This window comes from Silurus aristotelis (genome assembly GCF_946808225.1).
Source record: "Silurus aristotelis genome assembly, chromosome: 17".
In the NCBI taxonomy this organism is placed as follows: Eukaryota; Metazoa; Chordata; class Actinopteri; order Siluriformes; family Siluridae; genus Silurus; species Silurus aristotelis.
In genome coordinates, this window is record NC_139590.1 from 15,008,775 (window position 1) to 15,031,857 (window position 23,083).

A 23,083-nucleotide genomic window follows, 5' to 3' on the forward strand; every position below is an offset into this window, starting at 1 on the left:
TCCTCAGCCACTCTCAATGATTCTGCCTTTTGGCAATCAAACAATGCCTATGTGGCCTCTGATGGCCTTTGGTACAGTGCAGATGGTCGCTTATGCCTTCCTTCTTACTGCGTCCCTTTCCTCGTGTGCAAGTTCCACGGTGTTACACATCGCGCTCGAAGAGGGGTGAAGGAGGATATGAACAGATTTTTTTTGTATAGCTAATTTAAACGGCATAAAAACATGAAAACCTCCCACTTTCATGAAACATGAAACATTAAAGCCTCCCACTGCCTACTGCTCCATTCTCTGAATAGCAGATTGACTTCTCACACAAATTAATTTATGGGCATCCATTTCCAACGCTTCGGAGAAAAGGTAAACCAGCAATAGGTACAACTGATCTGGATGTGCACATCGCTGAGCATTCTGCTGCCCTGATCGATACATTATCAAAACATTATAAACAAATTTCTGAATATACACCTGTCATTTCTCTAGCACCAACCGATACTTTTCAGGTGGGGGACATGGTTTTGATTAAATCTCTAAAACCTAAGCCATTGGGTGAATGTAAGTACCAAGGGCTAGCAGAAATAGTCGCGATCACACGCACAGGTGTGTTAACGGATCTTTTTCCACAGTAGAGCCACGCTACCAGAATCAAGAAATGTCCCATGGGAGGTGACCCCGTATCAAAAGAATGAATTTGCGTTCCTTGCATGTTACTATTTTTCTTTATGTTGCAGAAGCATAGCCTCTTTTGACCTCCTCATGAGTTCCTTAGGAGACATCTACCGGTTCCTGTTTCCTTCTATCAACGTGTTCTGTGACCCAGGAACGGCTCCTCAGACCCAGGGGTTCCCGCCCAGGCTCATCCACAAGACAACAACTTCTGGTTATATACTCTATTCGGTCATTGGGCGCCATACATTTCCTTGATAATCCCGATTGTCTTTGTTTTCCTGCTTTTTGGGACCATGTATTGTTCAATGTATCCATCATCATTTACCCGTATGCTTTCTGGTTAACAATCTGTCCCCCGTGTACCTGAATATTATCCTATTCCCATGCGACATGTTTGATTGGTTTAAATTGTGATTTATCCATTAATAGTTTATCATGGATAAAAGAGGGGAATTGTGGGAATAATCTTTGTACATATATGTGTTTTGGATACAACCTTTGCTCTGAACATTAGGGTTTCATCTTCTTAAACATACTGTAAGATATCCTTGATCACTAGTCCTAGATTAGGTTGACCCAGAACACTTAGTTCTTGTCTTTATCCTTTTTTCCTACGTTTCACTGTGAGAAAAACCAAACTGTCGCCTTTTGGTATGGCTAACATGCGTTTTGTTGTTCTCACAGTATGGTAATATGTATCTTGTTGCCATTATAGTAATTTTGTTGTATGCTTCTAGAATAACCTTTTTGTATGCTTCTGTTGAACATACCCTGAACTATCCTTTTGTGGCATTTGTTACTTTGCTCGTCACACACAGTGGTTCCTGCATTTCTTAAACAAGTATTAAACACAGGATATAATGTGTGTCTGCAATATAATTTAAAGAATGTAATGTTCTTTCCTCTGCTAATGTATTTTATAATTAGTCTTTAGTTTTTCTTACTGTCTAGACTATTTTGTGAGCAGGTTTTTGTTCCTTGTTTTGCAAATCGCTTAGTTTGAGAATCGTTTCCTCTGTCTGACTCCTATTTTACATGATTTAGCATTTCAAAGCAACAGTGCAAAACAACATACAAGCTGTTATTTATTCTATGAAAGCCCAATAGCTCCGGTCTTTCAAACAGTATACTATATACTATATAAACATTAAACATTTCCTATGTGGTCTAGTTTCTCGTAGCTGGTTTGGATAGAGATCTGGGTAATTTGGTGATCAAGTCAACATCATGAACGGTTCATTCTGTCGATTTCCTCAAACCATCCCTGAACCATTTTTGTACTGTAGTCATAGCGACATTTGTGTACAAAAACACTGTACCTGCTAACCTTGGCACAATTCATTCCAATTCACTTTATCTTTCTGGGTTAAAAAAATTATTCTTTAGAATCCTAAAGAAATCATAGTAAGTAGTACAGATCTACACCAATTAGGCACAACTTTATGGCCAGCGATCAGGTGTAACTTTATGACCACTTGTCTAATATTGTGTTGGTTCCGCTTTTGCTGGCAAAAAAAACAGTCCTAACCCATGAACAGCAATAACTTTTTCAGCAATTTAAGCTACAGTAACTCGTCTGTTGGATCGGACCACACGGGCCAGCCTTAGCTCCCCACCTGCATCAATGTGCCTTCGCTGTCCATGACCCTGTTGCCGGTTTATCACTGCTCCTTCCTTGTACCCCTTTTGATAGATACTGACCGCTGCAGACCGAGAACGAGTTGTCGGAGTTGTCCAGTTTTCCTGCTTCTAACACATCAACTTTAAGGACAAAATGTTCATTTGCTGCCTAATATATCCCACTAGATAGAACAGTGTAAGGAGATAATCATTGTTATTCGCTTCACCGTTCATAATGTTATAATGTCATAATGTTATGACTGATTGTTGAAAATCTGAATAAGAATCAGAATCAGGTTTATTGGCCAAGTGTGTTGACACACACAAGGAATTTGGTTCCAGCTGTTCATAAAACAGTCATAGTACATAATATTGTACAGTTCTATATAATATGAACCAAAAAATTACAATGAATTTACCATACTGTAAATAATATTACATCCATGTTCATTTTTCAGAATGCAGTACAAACTTTAGACACAAATAAATACAGTATTTCGTATAGTATTTTGTATGACTGAATCTTCTGTTCACACAAACTAATAAAAACCTATATTTTAGGTAAACATTTTCATAGAGTTTTTGCATATAATTTCTAAGAGCAGAGCTGTTTCCATTAGATGTTTCTATTTTATATAGTCAAAGTCAATTTTGAGTAATAGAAACATATTCATTCAGATTTCTTAACAAAAAAAGAAATTCCACTGTGCCATTTTATTTAGATCACTAATTTTTGAACTGAGCATGGTCAGGGTTAATGACATAATGAAAGACCCAGAGAGACTGTTGCGATACGACTGAGACACGATACTGAGATTGTGTGTTATCTGTCGGAATTCCCTGGAAATGTTTCACAAGTCCGGAGGGGAATAAACACTAAGTTTTGCATGCGTCAAAATTATAGGTTGCCCTCTGTGATATTGCAGCAATTGTTATAATACAAAATTGCACGTCTATTTGTTATTGCTACTGCTTGTTGCTACAATAAATGAAGCAGGACTTATCTGTGAGATTGCTTGGCCCTCTACTGGAGCAATACGGAGTTGCATCCTTCTGTGTGCTGTTAGCTAAACTTACTGTATATTGTACACGTATTTTACTTTCAGAATCAGACTACTCTCTAAAAATTAATCAATTAAACAAATAATTTGTTTTTATCTGACAATTTGGCTTTAACATTTATTATCCAGTAACACTCAGTAGTATAACTTGAGCCAGGACACTTTTGGACATAAAACTATTTCTTTATTTCTGTAATTATGCACAAAGTTTTAGTTCCCCCTAAGACAATTTAGTAGCAGAAGTCATAATAAAAATAAAAATCAAATCATGTGTTTTTATAATTGCTCATAAATAATTAATTTGTTTTAATTGTCAACCTGATGCACTGTACTCTACAGGAAAAGTGCTTATGATTTAAGGATCAACCTCTAAACATTTTGCTGGGTCACAGCTCACTTTGGGCAAGGTCGGAGTTGTGTAGTGAGAAGTTAATTCTGAAGTTGCACACATCAGATTTCAGACTTCAGATAACTTGCATTCGTTTTTTCTTGCACAATAACAGTTTGAGTACGTTACGGCCAAAAGTTTATACGTCCCTAAAGTTTTTCACAGCTCTACATGCCATGTTGCCATGCCTTTCTTGTGTTTTAAAATTAGGGGATCTACTTTTTTTCAAAATGATAGCTAAGAGACATCAGATATTTGGTGGGTCAAAAGTTGTATGGACAGGCCTTGAACTTGTTTGAACTTGCTTGAACATGAGTCAAATGCTGGATGTAGCCTTTCACATGTTTCTTACAATATGTTCTCTTCATTATTGTCTAATAATTTTGACAGTGTTACTCACTCTGGTATGTGGACCTCCTGGAAAAGCTTGGACTTGCTTTTTCGACACGTTCTGTAATATTTAGGTCAGGGCTTTGTATTGAGGGTGTCAGTACTTTTTGCTTTGTTGCTAAGACATTTTATTGTAATTCTGGAGCTGGTTAGGGCCATTGTCCCAATGAAAGACCCAGTTTTAATGCCTTGGCTAATGTTTGGGGGTGGTTCTGGATAATCTATATTATATACTATCTTCCTTAGACTGTCATCTTTTTTCTGAAGTGCGCCAGTCCCTTTTCCAGAATACTCAATAGCAGCATGATGCAATCCTCATGCTTCACAATGTCAATGGTCTCCTCCAATTTAAAAGCTTTGCTGCTTTTCCTCTATTTGGAGTTATCGATTATGGCCAAACAGTTGCAGTTTTGTTTCAACCGACTAAAGTTCAACACTCCAACACTCCTCCAAAAAAATCGAGAAAACTGTAAAACTCCACTCTGGCTTCTCCTTCACCACCCTCTTTTGTTGTTTTGGGGCTCAGTCGATCATTGGTCAGTGGTATATTCAGGCCTGAAGATTATTTTAATGATTTACATGGAAGAAAAAAATTTGTGGAATTTGACAGTATGATTTTCATCAATTTAATCAAATAAGATCAAAGGACAGAATCATATACATTACTATGTAAACGTTTTATCCACTTGTGAAAAAATGCTGTAAAAATAAAAATGCTTTCAAATATAAAATTGTTACTGTTTTATTATTTGGAAAAATGGAATAAACTAATAAATAAGCAAATAGAAGAAAAATCCCAATTAAATAATTTGGTGTGACCACCCTTTGCCTGCAAAACAGCATCAATCCTTCTAGTTACACTTGTGGAAAGTTTTTGAAGGAATTCGAAATTCAGGTGTGTTGTCCCAAACATCTTGAAGAACTAACCACCAATCTTCTGTGGATGAAGGCTGCCAAAGATCCTTCTGTCTCTTCATGTAATCCCATACAGGCTTGACACTGAGATCAGGTCTCTGTGGGGATCAAAACTATTATTTCCAGGACTCCTTGTTCATCTCTATGCTGAGAAGGTTCCTAATTATTGAATCAGACATCAATCAGACACTTCCCTGATGGTACAGCATTTAAAACACAATTAATCCTGACCAAATCTCCAATTTTATTTGAAGAAATGCAGCCCCCAACCTGCAAGGAACCTCCACCATGCTTCACTGTCACCTGCAAACATTCATTATTCTACCACTCTCAAGCCATTCTGCAAATACAACTTGCTTTCTGATACAGCCATTTCAGATATTGAATGATCAGTCCAAGCATTTGCTTCCATTTTCCTACACCCAATTTCCCATGTTTTTATGAATAGCCTTGCTTCCATGTCAGAGGAATGGCTTTTTCGCTGAAATTCACCACTTCTGGACAGAATTCTCCAGACAGGAAATTGATGTACCTGGGTTCCACTGGTTTCCATCAATTCTTCCAGAAGGAAAGTAAACACCCTAATATTGCCCATTTCTTTGTCATTTTTCAAAATAGCTTGAATGGCACATATTGAAATCCCAGTCTGCTTTGAAATCTTTGCCTGGGAAGACTCTTTGCTGATGCAGTATATCCACCGTGTGTCTTGTTGTTCTCAGACTTGCCATGGTGTATGACCTGTCACATGAAACTGTCTTCAACAACCTTACCTTGGTAGGAGTTTGGCTGTTCCTTACCATGTTCCAAGCCTCCATCACAGATGTTTCTGTTTCAGTCATTGACTGTAGTTCAACCTACATATGCAATCGATGATCATTAGCACCTGCTTGGTATAATTGGTTAATCATACACCTGACTGTACAAAGTGTGCAAAATTAAGAATTTTTTACAAGCTTTCTCACTTTACAGCATTTTTTCACAACTTCCTAAAACCTTTGCACAGGACTGTATACCTCGAGAAAACCTCTGTTTTAGACAAACTACATCCTACATGTGCATCTGGGCATGCAACTGTCTTTACTAGCACACAACTCTGCAATTATGTTTAAATGGAATCTATTATGTTAAATGGATTGTTTTGTGTACAATTAGCTTTTAACATTTTAAAGTACTTGATAACATTGGAAGATGCTTTGCCGAATCTTGTAAACAAGGTAAATAAGTAGGATTAACATTCATTCATTTTCTCCCGCTTATCCGTAATCCGGGTCGCAGGGGCAGCAGTCTAAGCAGGCCCCCGCCTTCGACTGCTGCCCAATCCTCACAGCACCGTCCCTTACGGTCCCTCCTGCAGGTGGTGAGCCCACGGGAAGGTGGCCCCACGTCACGGATCTTGATATTTCCCTCGTAAGGGACCCCCGGAGCATAGAGGGTTAAGGGCCTTGCTCAAGGGCCCAAGAGTGGCAGCTTGGCGATACCGGGGCTTGAACCCCAGACCTTCCGATCGGCAACCCAGCGCCTTAACCGCTAGAGCCACCACTCCCCCTTTACATTAACATTAACATTTACTGTTTAATTTAATGTTTTGCAGCCTGAAAATCTGTAAAAGTGTAAAGAAGAGGAAGAAGAAGAAGAAGAAGAAGAAGAGGAGGAGGAAATGTATGGACCACCTTCAGTTCCACTTGCAAAAAATGTGTTGTGCTTTGTGTCATGAGTCCTTTACTTTACCTTCTCCATACTATTCCCATTATTCTGGTGTAAGCTAAACTTGTTTTTTGTTTTGTTGAAAGAATCCTATTTCAGAACTGGGCAGGCTTTTCCATTCATTCTCTAGCAAAGTATAATTTTTCCTTTCTGTTCATGAGTGTAAGTAAAGTTTGTTTAAATATTAACACAATACATGTGCATGTACTAAATCGTCTTCTTTTGTTTAAATTATAATTACAAATACAAATTGAATGTAATTAAATGTAATATTATTAAACTTGTATGCTGAAAATTTCTGTTGTATTTTGTGCTTATTGGAATTTTGAGTATTTAGCAAATAACTATGAAATGCCATACAATCACATAAACTGGATAAACACATTTAAATTATTGTTTAGTTGTGACTCTCTCACACACACTCACCTTGAATCGACCCCCCCCCCCTCTCTCTCTTTCTCAATGTGGCAATTCCTTTCAGCAACAGTCTCATTTTCACACACAAATATGAAAGTAGAGTTTCCCATCATGAGCTGTTAGAAGCATTCAAACAACTTTAACCTCATTTCATTAGCATTTCTACCACATTTTGAATACTTTATTTCACACACATTGTGGTGGTGTGGAGAAGCAAGAATGTGGAAATTGGGTCACTGTACAGATATTTATGGTCTATATTGTTTATCACAGCTTTTAAAGCCAAATGTTTATTAAAACCAGTTCAATCCAGTTTTTGCTTTTGTTGACCTTGGATTTCTTTTTAATACAGTACTTCTCTTTTGGAGACAGTCTATAAATGTTAAAAAAACGTTTTTATTGATTTATTGATTGTTGATTATTATTAATCTAGTTGGGTGATGAGTATGTCTCATATTCGGTTTGCTTTGTTTTTTGATATGCAATTTAACGGTAAGATTTTTATTTTGACCAAACGGACAAATAAATGTACAGATGATCAACTTTATTTTCATTCAAAAATTGTTACTTAGAATAAAAAGATCTACACACTTTTGGTACCTGAACATTCTGTTTCACCAAATATTACGCTGAAATACTTGGTGATTTCTTTCTGAAGTTGCAATTCATTTCATTCCAGGGAATTTTAATATGATTTAGGTCCACTGACTGGGCAGACCATTCTATGATAGACACTCCAGCTGACTGTTTGCTCTCTAGATAACACCTAGAGAACTTGGACGTATGCTTTGGGGTCATCGTTTTGTTGTATAGTCCAGATGGAATCGCATGACATTGATGTATGGAATGTCAGTATTTTTTTCCCATTATAAGTCTCCAACCTTCACTGCTTCCCAAAACAATCCAAAACCATTATGTTTTTGTCTCCGTTTTGACTGTGGCATTTTCTCTCTTAATCATTGTCTTCTTATGTAAAACCAAAAATGTCCAATTTTGACCCATCTGTCCACAATTCTTGTGTAAAAGAATTTTGACAGGCACTGTATGTCTTCACCATACATTATGTTTCCTGAATATGGAAGGGAGCTAGAGACTTCTCTGACTCATGATTAACCCCTCCTACAACAAAAAGAAAGCCCTGTCATTTCCTTTTTCCGTTTTTGCCTTTTATAGTCAGTGAAAGAAATGTTTGGTAAATTATTAAAGGTTTGAAATGGAAATAAGTAATCTCTTTGATAGTTGCCTTATGATCACTGTAATATACAGTATAGGTCACATTTAATACTAATGAAAAAAATTTTTTAGAACCTTTAAATATTAAAATGTATAAAGACTTGTAGATTATAAGATTATAGTTGTATATTTTACAACTAAAACGTGCCACAATATCGTTTTCAGAATTAAAAAGTAATGTGGCCATGGCCTTGCTTAATATCCCCTTGATGTCTGTCCACATATGGTCCACATCTCTTTTGCTTCATCCGTGGCTTGAAGAAATTCAATGTGACCTGAATAACATTGAGTTGGGTTGAAACACACACACACACACACACACACACTGACCATCTCCTTTTTTTTGTCTTGACTTGCCTGATGTCTCATTGTGGTCATGTAAAATCTGTGGTGAAGTCATTCATCACTAAGAAGATACATACCATGATTGAATTCAGCTGCTCTTTTGCTGCCCTTTTACCTGAGGAAAACATTGTGGAATTAGTCCTGCTTTTACTATATACAACCATGACAATGAATAAGTCATGTCATCAGACAGTTCTTTCAGCTCAGACAATGTTTTTTCCAGAAAATGCTTTATTGGTTATTTGGTTTTTGTGAAAAGTCCAAGCTGTATCCTTAAACTTTTGGAATTATATGGGTGGGACATAGCAGGAAAAGCCCAAATAAAGCTAGGAAAACAATTAAAATGAGGGGTGGATTTGTATAAAAATATCCTCTGTTCCACTTTGTCATCACTAGTAATTAAAGAATGGCTCATTAAAGAGTATCAGATGCACGTCAGCACTTGAATGGGAAGTCTTGAAATTCCGGGATGCCAAATTATTGTTCATTTGTTCATGGAGTTATATTAAGTAAACAATCTATAAAGTAAGAAATGCATATATAGACGAGATACTGTATGTCTTAAGATTTTAAAATAATATCATGTCTTCATGAGAGAATAATCTTTGTTTCACCATTTTTGTATGAGTGGAATGGGCGGGATTTTTTTGTTGATTTTTATTTTTCACTTTCATCCCGAAACATTCTGAGAATTCTCTGCCAGGAAGTCTGCATCACATGATGATGATGTGGGAGTAAGCTAAACTCTCCAGAATCCTCTGGAATAGGAATTATAATGTCATGAGAAGTAGAATCAAAACCTTTGTCAAAGAAATCTGAGCCTGTTACACTCATCTTTAAGTTTACATTTTTAACATTGATGAGAATTAGTTTCAGAATTTTCCATGCGATAAAATCTGTCTGGCCATTGTAATATACAGTGGTTATCTCTCTGCGGGTTTTCTGATGATTGTCTTTTATCTCCTAAATATAGTCTAAATTTCCATATAGAACACATGACTATATTAACAACATAGCAAATGCCTGCTGTATTGTATGTGCCAATTTGTTATGTGCTCTGTTCTTATATGGTTTATGTAGTTTTCTTTTGTTGCCTACTTAAAAAAAGGATTTGTACCTTAATTTTAACTCCAAACACAATTTTAATTACTTATTTAACTCAGTGTGCTTGTCACATGTATCCAACACACTCCATCCAGTATTACCTGTATGAAAAGTGCATTATGATTGTTGCTATTGTTAATATTTACAACAAACTTAATAGTCCAGTATGATTTTCTCATGGACCGGTGGATAATAATAATAATAATCTTCTTCTTCTTCTTCTTCTTCTTCTTCTTTCAGCTGCTCCCATTAGGGGTCGCCACAGCGGATCATCCGTCTCCATACCACCCTGTCCTCTACATCTGCCTCTTTCACACCAACTACCTGCATGTCTTTCCTCACCACATCCATAAACCTCCGCCTTGGCCTTCCTCTTTTCCTCCTACCTGGTGGCTCCATCTTTAGCATTTTTCTACCAATATAATTCATGTCCCTTCTCTGCACATGTCCAAACCATCTCAATCTCGCCTCCCTCACCTTGTCACCAAAACATCCTACATGTGCTGTCCCTCTAATAAACTCATTTCTAATCTTGTCCATCCTCGCCACTCCCAATGAAAACCTTAACATCTTCAGCTCTGCTACCTCCAGTTCCACCTCCTGTCTTTTACTCAATGCCACTGTCTCTAATCCATACAACATCACAGGTCTCACCACAGTCCTATAAACTTTCGCTTTCATTCTTGCAGATACCCTACTATCACAAATCACTCCTGTCACTCTTCTCCACCCACTCCACCCTGCCTGCACTCTTTTCTTTACTTCTCTAACACACTCTCCATTACTTTGCACTGTTGACCCCAGGTACCTGAACTCCTCCACCTTCTCCACCTCTTCTCCCTGCAACCGCATCACTCCACTGCCCTCCCTCTCATTCACACACATGTACTCTGTCTTACTCCTACTGACTTTCATTCCCCTTCTCTCCAGCGCATATCTCCACCTCTCCAGGCTCTTCTCAACCTGCTCTCTACTCTCACCACAAAACACAATATCATCTGCAAACATCATAGTCCAGGGAGACTCCTGTCTGACCTCGTCCGTCAACCTGTCCATCACCACTGCAAACAGGAAAGGGCTCAGGGCCGATCCTTGATGCAGTCCAACCTTCACCCTGAACCAGTCTGTCGTACCTACTGCACACTTCACTGCCGTCACACTGTCCTCATACATGTCCTGCACCACCCTCACATACTTCTCTGACACACCAGACTTTCTCATACAATACCACAACTCCTCTCTCGGCACCCTGTCGTACGCTTTCTCTAAATCCACAAATACACAATGCAGCTCCTTCTGTCCTTCTCTATACTTCTCCATCAACATCCTTAAAGCAAATAAGGCATCTGTGGTGCTCTTCCTCGGCATGAAACCATACTGTTGCTCACAGATGGTCACCTCTTCTCTCAGCCTGGCTTCCACTACTCTCTCCCATAACTTCATGGTGTGACTGATCAACTTAATTCCCCTGTAGTTACTGCAGGTCTGCACATCTCCCTTATGCTTAAAGATCGGTACCAGCACACTCCATCTCCATTCCTCAGGCATCCTCTCCCCTTCCAGAATCCTGTTAAACAATCTGGTTAAAAACTCCACTGCCATCTCTCCTAAACATCTCCACGCTTCTACCGGTATGTCATCTGGTCCAACCGACTTTCCATTCTTCATCCTCTTAATCGCTGCTCTCACTTCCTCCTTACTAATCCTATCAACATCCTGCTTCACCAACTCCAGATCCTCCAACCTTCTCTCTCTCTGACTTTCCTCATTCATCAGCTGCTCAAAATACTCCCTCCATCTTCTCAACACACTCTCCTCACTAGTCAACACATTTCCCTCTCCATCCTTTATTGCTCTAACTTGCAGTACATCCTTCCCAGCTCGGTCCCTCTGCCTGGCCAATCGGTATAAATCCTTTTCTCCTTCCTTAGTGTCCAACCTCTTATACAGCTCCTCATATGCCTTTTCCTTGGCTTTCGCCACATCCCTTTTTACCTGCTTCCGCATCTCCTTGTACTCCTGCCTACTTTTCTCATCACTCTGTCGATCCCACTTCTGTTTTGCCAACCTCTTTCCCCTAATGCTCTCCTGCACTTCCTCATTCCACCACCACGTCTCCTTGTCTTGCTTTCTATTTCCAGATGTCACACCAAGTACTTTTCTAGCTGCCTCCCTCATCACTCCTGCAGTAGTTGCCCAATCATCCGGCACCTCTTCACCACCACCAAGCCCCTGTCTGACCTCTTCCATGAACCTCACACTACACTCTTCCTCTTTCAGTTTCCACCATCTTATTCTTCTTTCAATCCTTACTTTCCTCCTCTTCTTCTTCGCCTCCAAAACCATCCTACAGACCACCATCCGATGCTGTCTAGCTACACTGTCCCCCGCCAACACCTTACAGTCTCCAATCTCCTTCAGGTTGCATCTCCTACACAGAACATAATCCACCTGTGTGCACCTTCCTCCACTCTTATACGTCACCCTATGATCCTCCTTCTTCTTAAAATACGTGTTCACCACTGCCATTTCCATCCTTTTAGCAAAATCTACCACCATCTGCCCTTCCACATTCCTCTCCTTAAAACCATACCTACCCATCACCTCCTCATCACCTCTGTTCCCTTCACCTACATGCCCATTAAAGTCTGCCCCAATCACCAATCGTTCTTTCCTAGGTACACCATCTACCACTTCATCTAATTCACTTCAGAATGTTTCCTTCTCCTCCATCTCACAGCCAACTTGTGGAGCATAGGCACTGATGACATTTATCATCATCCCTTCAACTTCCACCTTCACGATCATCATCCTATCAGAAACTCTCTTCACCTCCACTACACTCTTACTGTACTCTTCCTTCAGAATCACCCCTACACCATTTCTCTTCCCATCCACACCATGATAAAACAGTTTAAACCCACCTCCAATGTTCCTGGCCTTACTCCCTTTCCACTTGGTCTCCTGAACACACAGCATATCTACCTTTCTCCTCTCCATTATATCAGCTACCTCTCTTCCTTTACCCGTCATAGTACCAACATTTAAAGTACCAACACGTACCTCTACTCTCCTACACTGCTCCTTTTCCTGCCGTCTCTGTAGACGTCTTCCTCCTCTCCTTCTCCTCCTTCGGCCAACAGTAGCCCAATTTCCACCGGTACCCTGTCGGCTAACGATACCTGTGGCGGTCGTTGGTAACCCGGGCCTCGACCGATCCGGTATGAAATTCTCATTTGTGATCTGCATATTTGATTTGGCACGTTTTACACTGGATGCCCTTCCTAACGCAACCCTCCCCATTTACCCGGGCTTGGGACCGGCACTAAGAGTGCACTGGCTTGTGCCCCCCTAATGGCTGGGTTAATAATAATAATAATAATAATAATAATAATAATAATAATAATAATAATAAGTTATTAATAGTTTTTAATTATTATAGAGATTTACCATTTAAATAATACAGCATTTCATTAGTAATCCGGTAAATCCTGGATTGGTCTTGGTTCAGACTGACACATTTTCTAGTCAATTCCATATACAGTATTTAATGCCATGAAGATGTGTTATGTTAAATGGCACAGTGCTAACACAATTATATATAATATGTTTTATGCCTATTATGGAACAGTTTAGTATCAATTATCAAAGTTGATAACATTGGAATTTTATTTTAATTAACCCCTTTGTTTCACAAAACCACTGAATTAAGCTTATAACTCTGATAATGACAAAACATGTTATAGTATTCTCCACTAACATCATGTAATTAAACACTTTATACCTGGTCTTTCTAAAAAATAATAATAAAAAACGTTCTATCTCTTACACATGAACAAATGTTAACTATTTAATGTAGTTAAAGATGTTAACTATTTAAACACTGCATTTAGTTTCTTTTTAGCATGTTCCATGCACAGAACCTAAACAATTTTAGTAGAAACATGTTTAGATTGTATTGTATGTGTTTTTTTTTTTTTTTATCAGATCATCTTTTATGTTTTACCCCACTTTAGCATTTTTTTCTTAAAATCCAAATATTCAGTGTTATCCGAGAGAAGTTCTAAGACCTTCAGCAGTGTAAATTACAACATTTTAAATATCTTAATATTGAAGTTGGCAAAACCAGTTAAGACTGAGCGTGCAATGTTATTGACTTTTCAGTTTATGAAATGAGTAATTAAAGTCTCGGTTTATTTAAACAATTAAAATTTTGTCAAATGTCCAGATAGTATGCAGTACTCAGCCCGAGCTCAGCAACCCCACAACGCCTGCGACTCAGACCCGGCCTGGGTGATACATGGCAATACCGAGTCTGAGCCGCAGATCTGGCACGGGTATTTTTGTTACGGCTGTAAAGCACCGGGCTAAGTCTGGATCGACGTTCCTCGCCCAGATCTGGCTGCAGAGTCTGGGCTACTTCTGGCAATGACTGCGTATTTTATTGACAATGTTTGCTTTCATAATACATGACAATGACATGCTTAACATAAAATTGACTTAATTTTCTGATCGTATCTGATGTTTTTGAATTCGAAAACAACAAAAATAGTCACACTATAGGACCCTAACCCTAAAGTGAGTCTCACGCATAATCATTGCATAATCATAGTTTTGTAATTCAGAAACAGGGAAATGCACTCCTTCAGTCAGACACATCTGCTATCCACATTTTACAGTTACACTCAAAGAATGACTCATAGTGGGAGGAAAAACGTAGTATGTGAGGCATGTGGCGGTGGGCTGCAGGCTGAAGAAGAAACGACCACTGTGACGTTACTTCCGGGCGGGAAATTGCATCGCGCTAATTAACTGAGTCTTTATTACAGCTAATGAGTTTTGCCCGGTTGCGCGCCTACGCGGGTTTTCCCGCAAAGGGGCGTGGCTGCAACATTTGCCAGCGGCGCGCCGGTCACCTGGGGGAGGGTCTGAGAGTATAAAACGGAGGCGCTGAGGCTGTGGAGGAAGCGCGTTCCCGAGAGTTGCCGCGAGATCTGCACTGCTTCAGGGGAAGATTTTGGACTCACACCGTGTGCTGTGGTGGGGCGCGTTCTTTCACTCAGTATTCTAGAGCGTGTAGCCTGTCCTGACTTGACCGGGTTCAACATTCATATTGTCTTTCGGTTTTCCTTTTCATCAATTTGAATTATTTTTTTTAGCCTTACATCGTTTTCAACTGCGAAAATGACCAAGCCGAGAAGTTTCTGCGCCCCGCTGCTGCTGTTCCTGGTGTGGCGCGCAGGGGAGCTGGCGGAAGCCTGCAGCTGTTCTCCTAAACATCCGCAACAGGCTTTCTGCAGCTCAGATGTCGGTAAGGTTTTTTTTTTATAATATTATTTCTCTCTCTGTATGCTAAAACTTGTTACGGGAACGTGTCGCTTTTCTCTTGTTAAATGTTTGTATTTCTAGTGAGCTTGTTTACAACTAGTGTAAACATCTCCTCTCTGGTCCAGCCGGTCGCTCAGGTTCAGAGAAGAAGCTTGCAAATTTACTGCTCTTATTACTTTTAGTTTTTACGCATTTCAGCCAACTTTTCGGTATCCCAGTCTGACTGGGGGTTTATTAGATGCGACACACTGCATCTTCTTTCTAGAAGTTTTCTGCTGGTCACTTTTGGGCCTAACAGCTATGAGTGACCCCGTGCAGCGTTCAAGTTCACACATTCGGTAAGTGTTGTAGGGTGGTGTTTAACAGAAAATGCACTAAAAAACAAATACTGTGTGGAGAAACACACACGCACTGTAACTCTATACTCGATGCATGTATCTTAATAACAATCAGGATTCCTTCTTTAAATAAAGTCGATCACTTTATTCATCCCACATAATTCTTGTTACAAATAGGGATGTGATCCACCGTTGACTATGAAATTTCATAGTATTTTGAAAAAGAAAAATGACAATATAAACATTTTTTGAAAGTATTTCTTTGGCCATGTTTAATTTTTTTTAAACAAAAAATGTATCCTGACTATCCTGGCCATCATCGAATATTATGATTAATGAAATGGGCAAAAAAAAAAAAAAAAAAACGAATGATTTTATTTTTTTGCAAATTAAAATGCTGGTGAAAATGAGTACTGATTCTTCACTGGTTTTGTAATCAAACCACAGGAAAGACTTGATTTTATTCTTGTGAACTACTTTTTAATGACAGTACTCTTGAAATAACTGGACTTTCCGCATGCTATATATCGATGTCTGATAAAACATTGATACTGTAGCAGGGCATTTGTTGTCGAATCCCAATTAGTTTTTTGGCATCTGTATCGGAACACTTTGCACAACAGGTATATACGAAATATCCTGTTTCACACTTGTTGTGCTACTCAACCATTTAATTTCCAACTACCACATTGCAGTTTCTCAAATTCTTCTTCTGCAATTATGAAATAATGGGTCCTTGTAAGTAAAGTGCTTAAAGCTGTGCTGCTAAACAGTAACATTTAAATGCAACACTGATTCAAATCAACACTTGAACACATCATTTACAGCATTAATATCCTGAAGAGGAATTTGGATGAATCCTGAAGTCGTTCTTTCTAAACCAAAGGAAAATACCTGCATAGTAGTTTGGATGACTGCAGTATTAAAATGCTTCTTTAAAAGCTGTAAAATCTTGTTGATGCTCTCATTTGTGTTTTTGCTGTTGAAATAATTTATCATGCTTTGGTGGATCAAGTCAGCACAGGTACCTGGTTCTGGTGATTTTAGTTTGAGGTTTGTGATGCTAATTAGGATTGTAAAACTTCAGAAATTACCATGTTGCACATAGTAGAAAACCATCAACAGGGAAATGCAAGGAAGAGTTTTTGTAACTTACGGTGGTTATACTTTTGTAGCGTATTAAAATATTTGTTGTGCAACTCTAAAGCCTTGCTTTAATACTACTGGGTGTTCTATCTTGAGTCCTTCTAACAACTCGAACAGTATTATGAAACTGCATCGTCTCAATCATGTGTTCAACCCCCTTTTTCTTTTTTCCCTTTCTCCCCATTCTGTCAATCAGTTGCCTGGTTAAATGATTCCTCCCCCCAGCCTTTTAGAACTATTCACCATCTGAAAAGCTTGATCATCAAGGAAGTTTGTCTAACAAACTGACCACTGGGGTTATTTTTAAGGAAAGAGATGAGATTTAAAATGATCTTCCCTGACCCACATGCCTCTGAGGTTTGTGTGATGAGAGCAGCCAGCCACTTGACTAAAAGCAGGATGAGGTGGTCTCATTTCAGCAGTGAGTCTTTATTTTTTTGACCATGCTAAATGCACTTCTAAACCTACGCACACTCGGGTTCCCGCATCCGCTGTCCCTGCAGTGACGAGGCGCTACGTGATCGCTACCATTTTGAAAGCTGCTTGTCATTGTCATTCGCCCAGACTCTCTGCTTATTGAAGTTCCAGAGATGGGAAAACATTGCTGCATTCCACTGGAACCTCCACCCGACCATCTGGCTACGCCACGTCATGCGGTTTTAATGTTCTAGCGTTCATGCACCACAGCGTGTAATGGTACTGGTGGAAGGGGTCTGCCACAGTCTCCATGCGCCCACCTGCATTCTGTCCGATTTAGTCACAATGGCTGGACTTTTGAGGATGAAAGCATTTTCCATAGGCCATGTAGCTGTGGCTTGGGAAAACCTGATACTGTAGCAAGGCATTTGTTGTGGTACCTTACAATTCTTACAACTAGCTTCTATAACAGGAACATGACTGTTCCATTAACATTTAATATTATTTGTAACAAATTATGGCATTGTTTTTATAGAAAATATAGAGGAAACAAGACCTTGGGAAATGCTCCTTTTGGGATAGAAATCAACAAGGATGGTAACTGTAACTCCTTGCTGCTGCTGCGGTAATCATTGATTTAATTTACTATTTATTACATAAATTTAACAGTTTCTGGTTCCTATACAGCAAATCTTAATCAAGGGGAGAAACTCATTCAGCAACATATCATATTTATAGATCTGCTTGGTGCATTGAGCTAAAGCTTCATTCCAGCCTTAGATTTGAGAGAATTCTTTCCATGATTCTTCTGATATCCTGTTTTACAATGGGAATAGGAAATGCCTGTAATAAATATATTCACCTCAGTTCAGGATTCTGGATTGGTGTCTCAATCTGGTCCGGAGTTCTTTCTGTTCCATCTCGAAGTCTAGAGCATTTTTTTTGCTTAGCTGTGCACACAGAGAATACTCACGTTTGGGTTTTCCCTTTAGACAAATGTGCAGCGTAGCGCCCACAAAGTACACAAAACCGATGCGACTCATCCGATGACGGCGAGCTAACCGTGCCAGTTAAATTTAACCACTCGTCACTCGTCTCAGAACGTGAGCCATGCAAATTCTCACAAATATGTATTTCTGGCACCACAGGATCTCCATGAAGAAGCCAGCAAAGTATATTCTGCTAAAGCCAATCCTCCTTGAAATTAAAGAATGTCAAATGTTCCCACTTCCAGTAAACATGGAGCCGAAAGAGGAATGGAATGATCGAGCAGAATAGAGGACCTGTGCCTGAACCTGGATGAAACATTGCAGCCCTGTATGCGTTCAGTCATTGATGAAAGTACCGAGTTTGGCTTGCCAAATGCGAACCTCCTGTGGGTGTAACTGGCATCCCGTGCTTGTGTGTGGCCCAAAGAAAAGCAGCTCTGTGTTCGGGAGCTGGTATAGGGGAGGGTATGTGTGGCCTCTTGAAGAACACACTCGGACGTGTGTGCTGTAAAGACAGAGAGGCCACTGAAGGCCATCGGGATTCACTCTGTGGGAATGTGGAATATGTTACATTTTGGATGCAGGAAGCTTAAAACATTTTTAGTAGTGATGGTGGTAGTCTTCAGATAAGAGTGCTAAATTCATATAGTAATCATTGACTTGCCTTATTGAGCTTGTGCCAGAAATCAAGAAATGTAGCCGTATGCACTTGAGCACACTTGGGTCTATTTTTGGTTGAAAGCAAGACAATGTGTGTTCTTCCTTGGTGCATGTCTCTTTCCTCTTTTAAAGGAAGCAGTTTGTCATTTTAAGAGCCCCTTTTTCTCCCTGCAAGCTGAACTGAACTTGCAGTGAAAATGCTGACAAGCCGCTGCCTTCTACAAAACCCACCCAGCTTTAACCCATTAAACTCTCTAATGCTGTCAGCAGGTCCAAAATAACACTCCTCATTCTTCTAACAGCACACCATTTTCCTTTTCATACTGATGTAGCTGGCGAATAAATAATCATAATAGAATGGCTATATTAACCTGGGGCTTATAGGTTAATGAATGAGGTGGAGCTGTGCAGCATTGCTAAGGGTGCAGTCTGAAACTAGAGTGTTATGACCGCTCAAAAAACAAAACTAGACATTTAACAAGGCAGAGTTTAAGTCAAAGTGTGAGAGATGATGTCTAGGAGATTAACGCCAAAATGATTAGTAAACAGCATGCTGTGGCGAAACCACTAGCCAACTCTGAGCCCTAGGCTTTTTTTTTTTTGCACCAGGCCCAGTGCATTCCTCCCTCAACACTAATCTAATTCTTCTTTTTTTTCCATATGCAGTTCACAGGAAGTAGATTTATTGAACGCAGGACTGCGGCGGTTACTTTCAGTCGATCTCTCTCTGGTCTGCTCAGTTGCTTTTCCTTTTGTTTTCCCTCTAGTCCTCCGAGCCAAAGTGGTTGGACGGCAAGTGATCGTCACAGGCAATGACCTCTACGGCTCTCCAATCAAGAGGATCCAGTATGACGTTAAACAGATGAAGGTATACGTCGACATTTCTCAGTTCATAAGACAAAGTTAAATGAAGGTTTGTCTGTTTAAAAGCATACCGTTGGTTGCTGAAATGCATTCAATCACCCCCTCAATATGCAGTGCATATTTATGGATTTAATTTTTTGAAAGGGCCACAATTCTCAGCATAAGTCTGAACTATAAAACAATTTATATTGAATTCATAATCATTTGGCATTGTAATTCCAGTCTTAACTATTTAAAAAAAAAAGTGAAATAAGGAAAAGGCTTATTAGGTGCGTCTCTGCTTTGCACTGGTGCTAATGGGAATTTGTATGCATTCACAGAATATACTTGGTATATTGTATATGGTATTGTTTGGTAAGGATACAGATTGTACCCATATAGTGGTAAAATCAGGGTCACATCCTCACATAGAAGAAAACGGCATTATTCTGGTTAATTGCGTTTCTATTCAGATACGGTTTATGAAAATGTATATGATCAGTCAGAATGGACACTTTGATATGATTGGTTTAAAAAAAAAAAAAAAGGCAATGCGAGTTGTTCACTGCAGATATTATGACTAATCTATACATATTTGTAAACTTTTAATTGATGTATATATCCAATGTAAACATGACTCATAACATAACCTTCCACTTCATTATCCATCCATTAGATGTTCAAAGGACCTGACCGTGAGATTGACGCTATCTTCACTGGCCCAACATCTGCTGTGTGTGGCGTGAACCTGGACATCAATGACAAAAAGGAATACCTGATTACAGGTACTGCACACTGGCCCTGATAAGCCTCACGGGTCAACTCTGTGCAGCAGAGCTTTTGAATTTATTTTATTTATATTTTCTTGTCTCTCTCTGTGCAGGTAAACTGGAGTCTGATGGCACGATGCATATGACACTGTGCGACTTCATCCAGCCATGGGAGTCCCTGACCGTTGCTCAGCGAAAGGGCATGGACTCACGCTACGAGATGGGTTGTCAGTGCAAAGTATGTATCAAATCGTTAGACATTTGTTATAATGGTATTCTATTAATATAAATGTATTACTCATCCCTCTAAGCTAAAAATCATCCTCGATTTGAATAGGGCCCCAGCTTTAGCAATCTTGTTACCCGAGTAATTGATGATACCCTGGTTAATTTTGTTCTCTCTCGTATTTTTGATTTGCACAGATCACCTACTGTGCCAGCGTTCCTTGTGCAATTAGTGATCCTGCTGAATGTCTATGGACTGACTGGCTTATGGAGAACTCCGTGCAGGGTCCCCAAGGTCGGCACTACACCTGCATAAAGAGGAATGACGATTCCTGCGCCTGGTACCGTGGAGCCGCGGCACCAAAGAAAGAGTTCCTGGACATCGAAGATCCATAAACCCGCAGTCTTCTGACTTTTATAGCCCCCTTTTAGAAAAATCTCTCTAACCCTGCTATGGACTTTTTTTTTTTTTTTTTTTTTTTAAAGAATAATCACTCTGTTATGTACTTACATTCTGTACTTTTATAACATGGTTCTGGTGACATGAAAATGAAATAGAATATGGCAGAGATGAGGTTCTCTGGTTTTTGTAAAGCACTTTGAGTCCCTAATAGCACCAAGATGCAACCATGCTGTTTAGGAAAAAAGTTTACTTGCTTTTCTTACCACTGTTTAAATTTTTTTGGGTGGAATTTAGATGACTAAAATATAGAACAATATGTTGATTAGATTATTGAAGTACATAAATTACATAAATTAAAAAAACTAATTTGTTATAGCATAAGTTTATTTTTATCTACCCCATGCCTTTGTGGTTTCTCTGAAATTCCACTTAATATAGGTACAGTGAAAAGTTACTTAGAAATAACCAAAGTGATTGGACTTGTGTACAACATGGACTTCTACAGTACAATAGATGTAAAATAAACTGCTTACTATACTATGCACAAAAGGCATCTTGTAATAATTTATGTATGTTGTAATATATATACATGTCTAATTTATGTCTAAACCTTAATTTTGGTTATTCATAAAACGATAAGGCTTTTCTTTGTTTTGTTTTTTGTTAAGCTTTGCCGCAAGGAATTTTAAGCAGGTTTAGGACGGTGCCATTTTTGTACATGTACAAGTTTCCAGTATATAAATTAATCCAGTATTTCAGTTATTCAACCAAAAAAGGTTTATGAAAGGTCACGAAGCCTAATTCAGTTATTTTGTATATCATGGTATTCTTTTTTTTTATTTTATTTTTAATTTTTTTTTTAAATATATACATTTCCATATGTGTTTGTTGGTTTCTTTTTTTTTATTCTTCAATGTCCTTTTTTATATATATATTGCAAGGAGAAGAGGTAGTGTGAGATTTCCGGTGCTGGAACCACTTGGGAAGACTGAGCGAGCTACCGTGTGCATGCTTTTCATACTCCTGTTCTTCATCTTTGGTGTAACAGTTCCATATTCATGAATAAAAGAAAAGAAAAAGCACCGACCTGATTTAACTCATTGTACACTGGGCTTTAATCTTTTTTTTTTTTTTCTCTTTCCTGCTGGAGGACCTGCTGCATGAAATATTCACCAACTAGTATGAGCGCTGAACAATTCTTGTAATGCCATTGCTCAGGAGGAATATATTTTATACAAAGGGTTTGTTCTGCCTTCTGTTGTTTAATAAAGCACTGATCATATTACACAACTTTCATTTTTCTTTAAAAGTTGGGAAAATACATTTTTGCCTGTGTGGAGTTTGGATTTTGTTTGAAGAGAAGGAAATTGTAGGTTGATTTAGTAACGGCTGTCTAGGATGGATGTTTCTTGGATCAGTCTTCTGGATATGTCATGAGTAATTTGCCATTTTCAAATACTAGCCATCTAATGATCGATTACGGTACAATGAACATTCTTATGTCTAGCTTTGTCATTTCTTAATCTACACACAGTCTTCTCTCATCAAATTTGTAATTGGGTAATACTGCTGTGAAACTATTAGAATCATCACTGATCAGAAGATCAGAGGTCCAGTATTGCCAAACTGCCACTATTGGACCCTTAAGCAAGGCCTTAACCCTGTGTAATCCAGGGGTGATGTATCAGCGCTGACTGCGCTCTGATCCCAGCTTCCTAACATAGTTGGGATATGCAAAGGAAGAATTTCACTGTGCTGTAATGTATATGTGACAAGAATAAAAGCCCCTCCATGTTGTAGGGTTCTTCATAGATCATTTAAGCCCCCGCCTCTCCTAATAGGTTTCTCCCCATCCAAAGAACCCTTCACTGATCTATTCATACTTATCTTTAAGTTTTAATAAGTATCTCTTCACATTTCTGTTTCATTTCCCTTTTCTTTAATCCCAACACTGCATTGACATGCTCAGAGTCTTAAACATGGCAGTTTCTTTCAGCCATAGTAAACAACATAACGCGATTAAAGCGCTTGGTAGAAAGACACCTTTCTCCTGCGTCCTGATTGGTCGCTTACCGTGTGAATGAAACGTGTCGTCAATGGTTCTCTTGTTTCTGATTGGCT

The 23,083-nt window shown here is 39.0% G+C and overlaps 1 protein-coding gene across 1 annotated transcript; it reads left to right on the plus strand.

Annotated features, from left to right (window-relative positions):
- The first annotated feature begins 14,748 nt into the window (after nucleotides 1–14,748).
- Nucleotides 14,749–21,031, plus strand: timp2b (TIMP metallopeptidase inhibitor 2b). The gene is made up of 6 exons (XM_083566103.1): nucleotides 14,749–14,883; nucleotides 15,003–15,154; nucleotides 19,489–19,589; nucleotides 20,241–20,349; nucleotides 20,448–20,572; nucleotides 20,758–21,031. The coding sequence occupies exons 2-6, from the start codon at nucleotides 15,028–15,030 to the stop codon at nucleotides 20,953–20,955; spliced, it is 660 nt and encodes a 219-aa protein (XP_083422229.1). The 5' UTR covers nucleotides 14,749–14,883; nucleotides 15,003–15,027; the 3' UTR covers nucleotides 20,956–21,031.
- Nucleotides 21,032–23,083: the final 2,052 nt, after the last annotated feature.

What these genes read in the sequence shown, in the direction of transcription:
- timp2b (XM_083566103.1), top strand. Translation starts at nt 15,028, where the DNA reads ATGACCAAGCCGAGAAGTTTCTGCGCCCCGCTGCTGCTGTTCCTGGTG. An exon ending in TTTCTGCAGCTCAGATGTCG is followed by an intron (nt 15,155 to 19,488) that starts GTAAGGTTTTTT and finishes TTTTCCCTCTAG; the next exon opens with TCCTCCGAGCCAAAGTGGTT. An exon ending in AAAGGAATACCTGATTACAG is followed by an intron (nt 20,350 to 20,447) that starts GTACTGCACACT and finishes CTCTCTGTGCAG; the next exon opens with GTAAACTGGAGTCTGATGGC.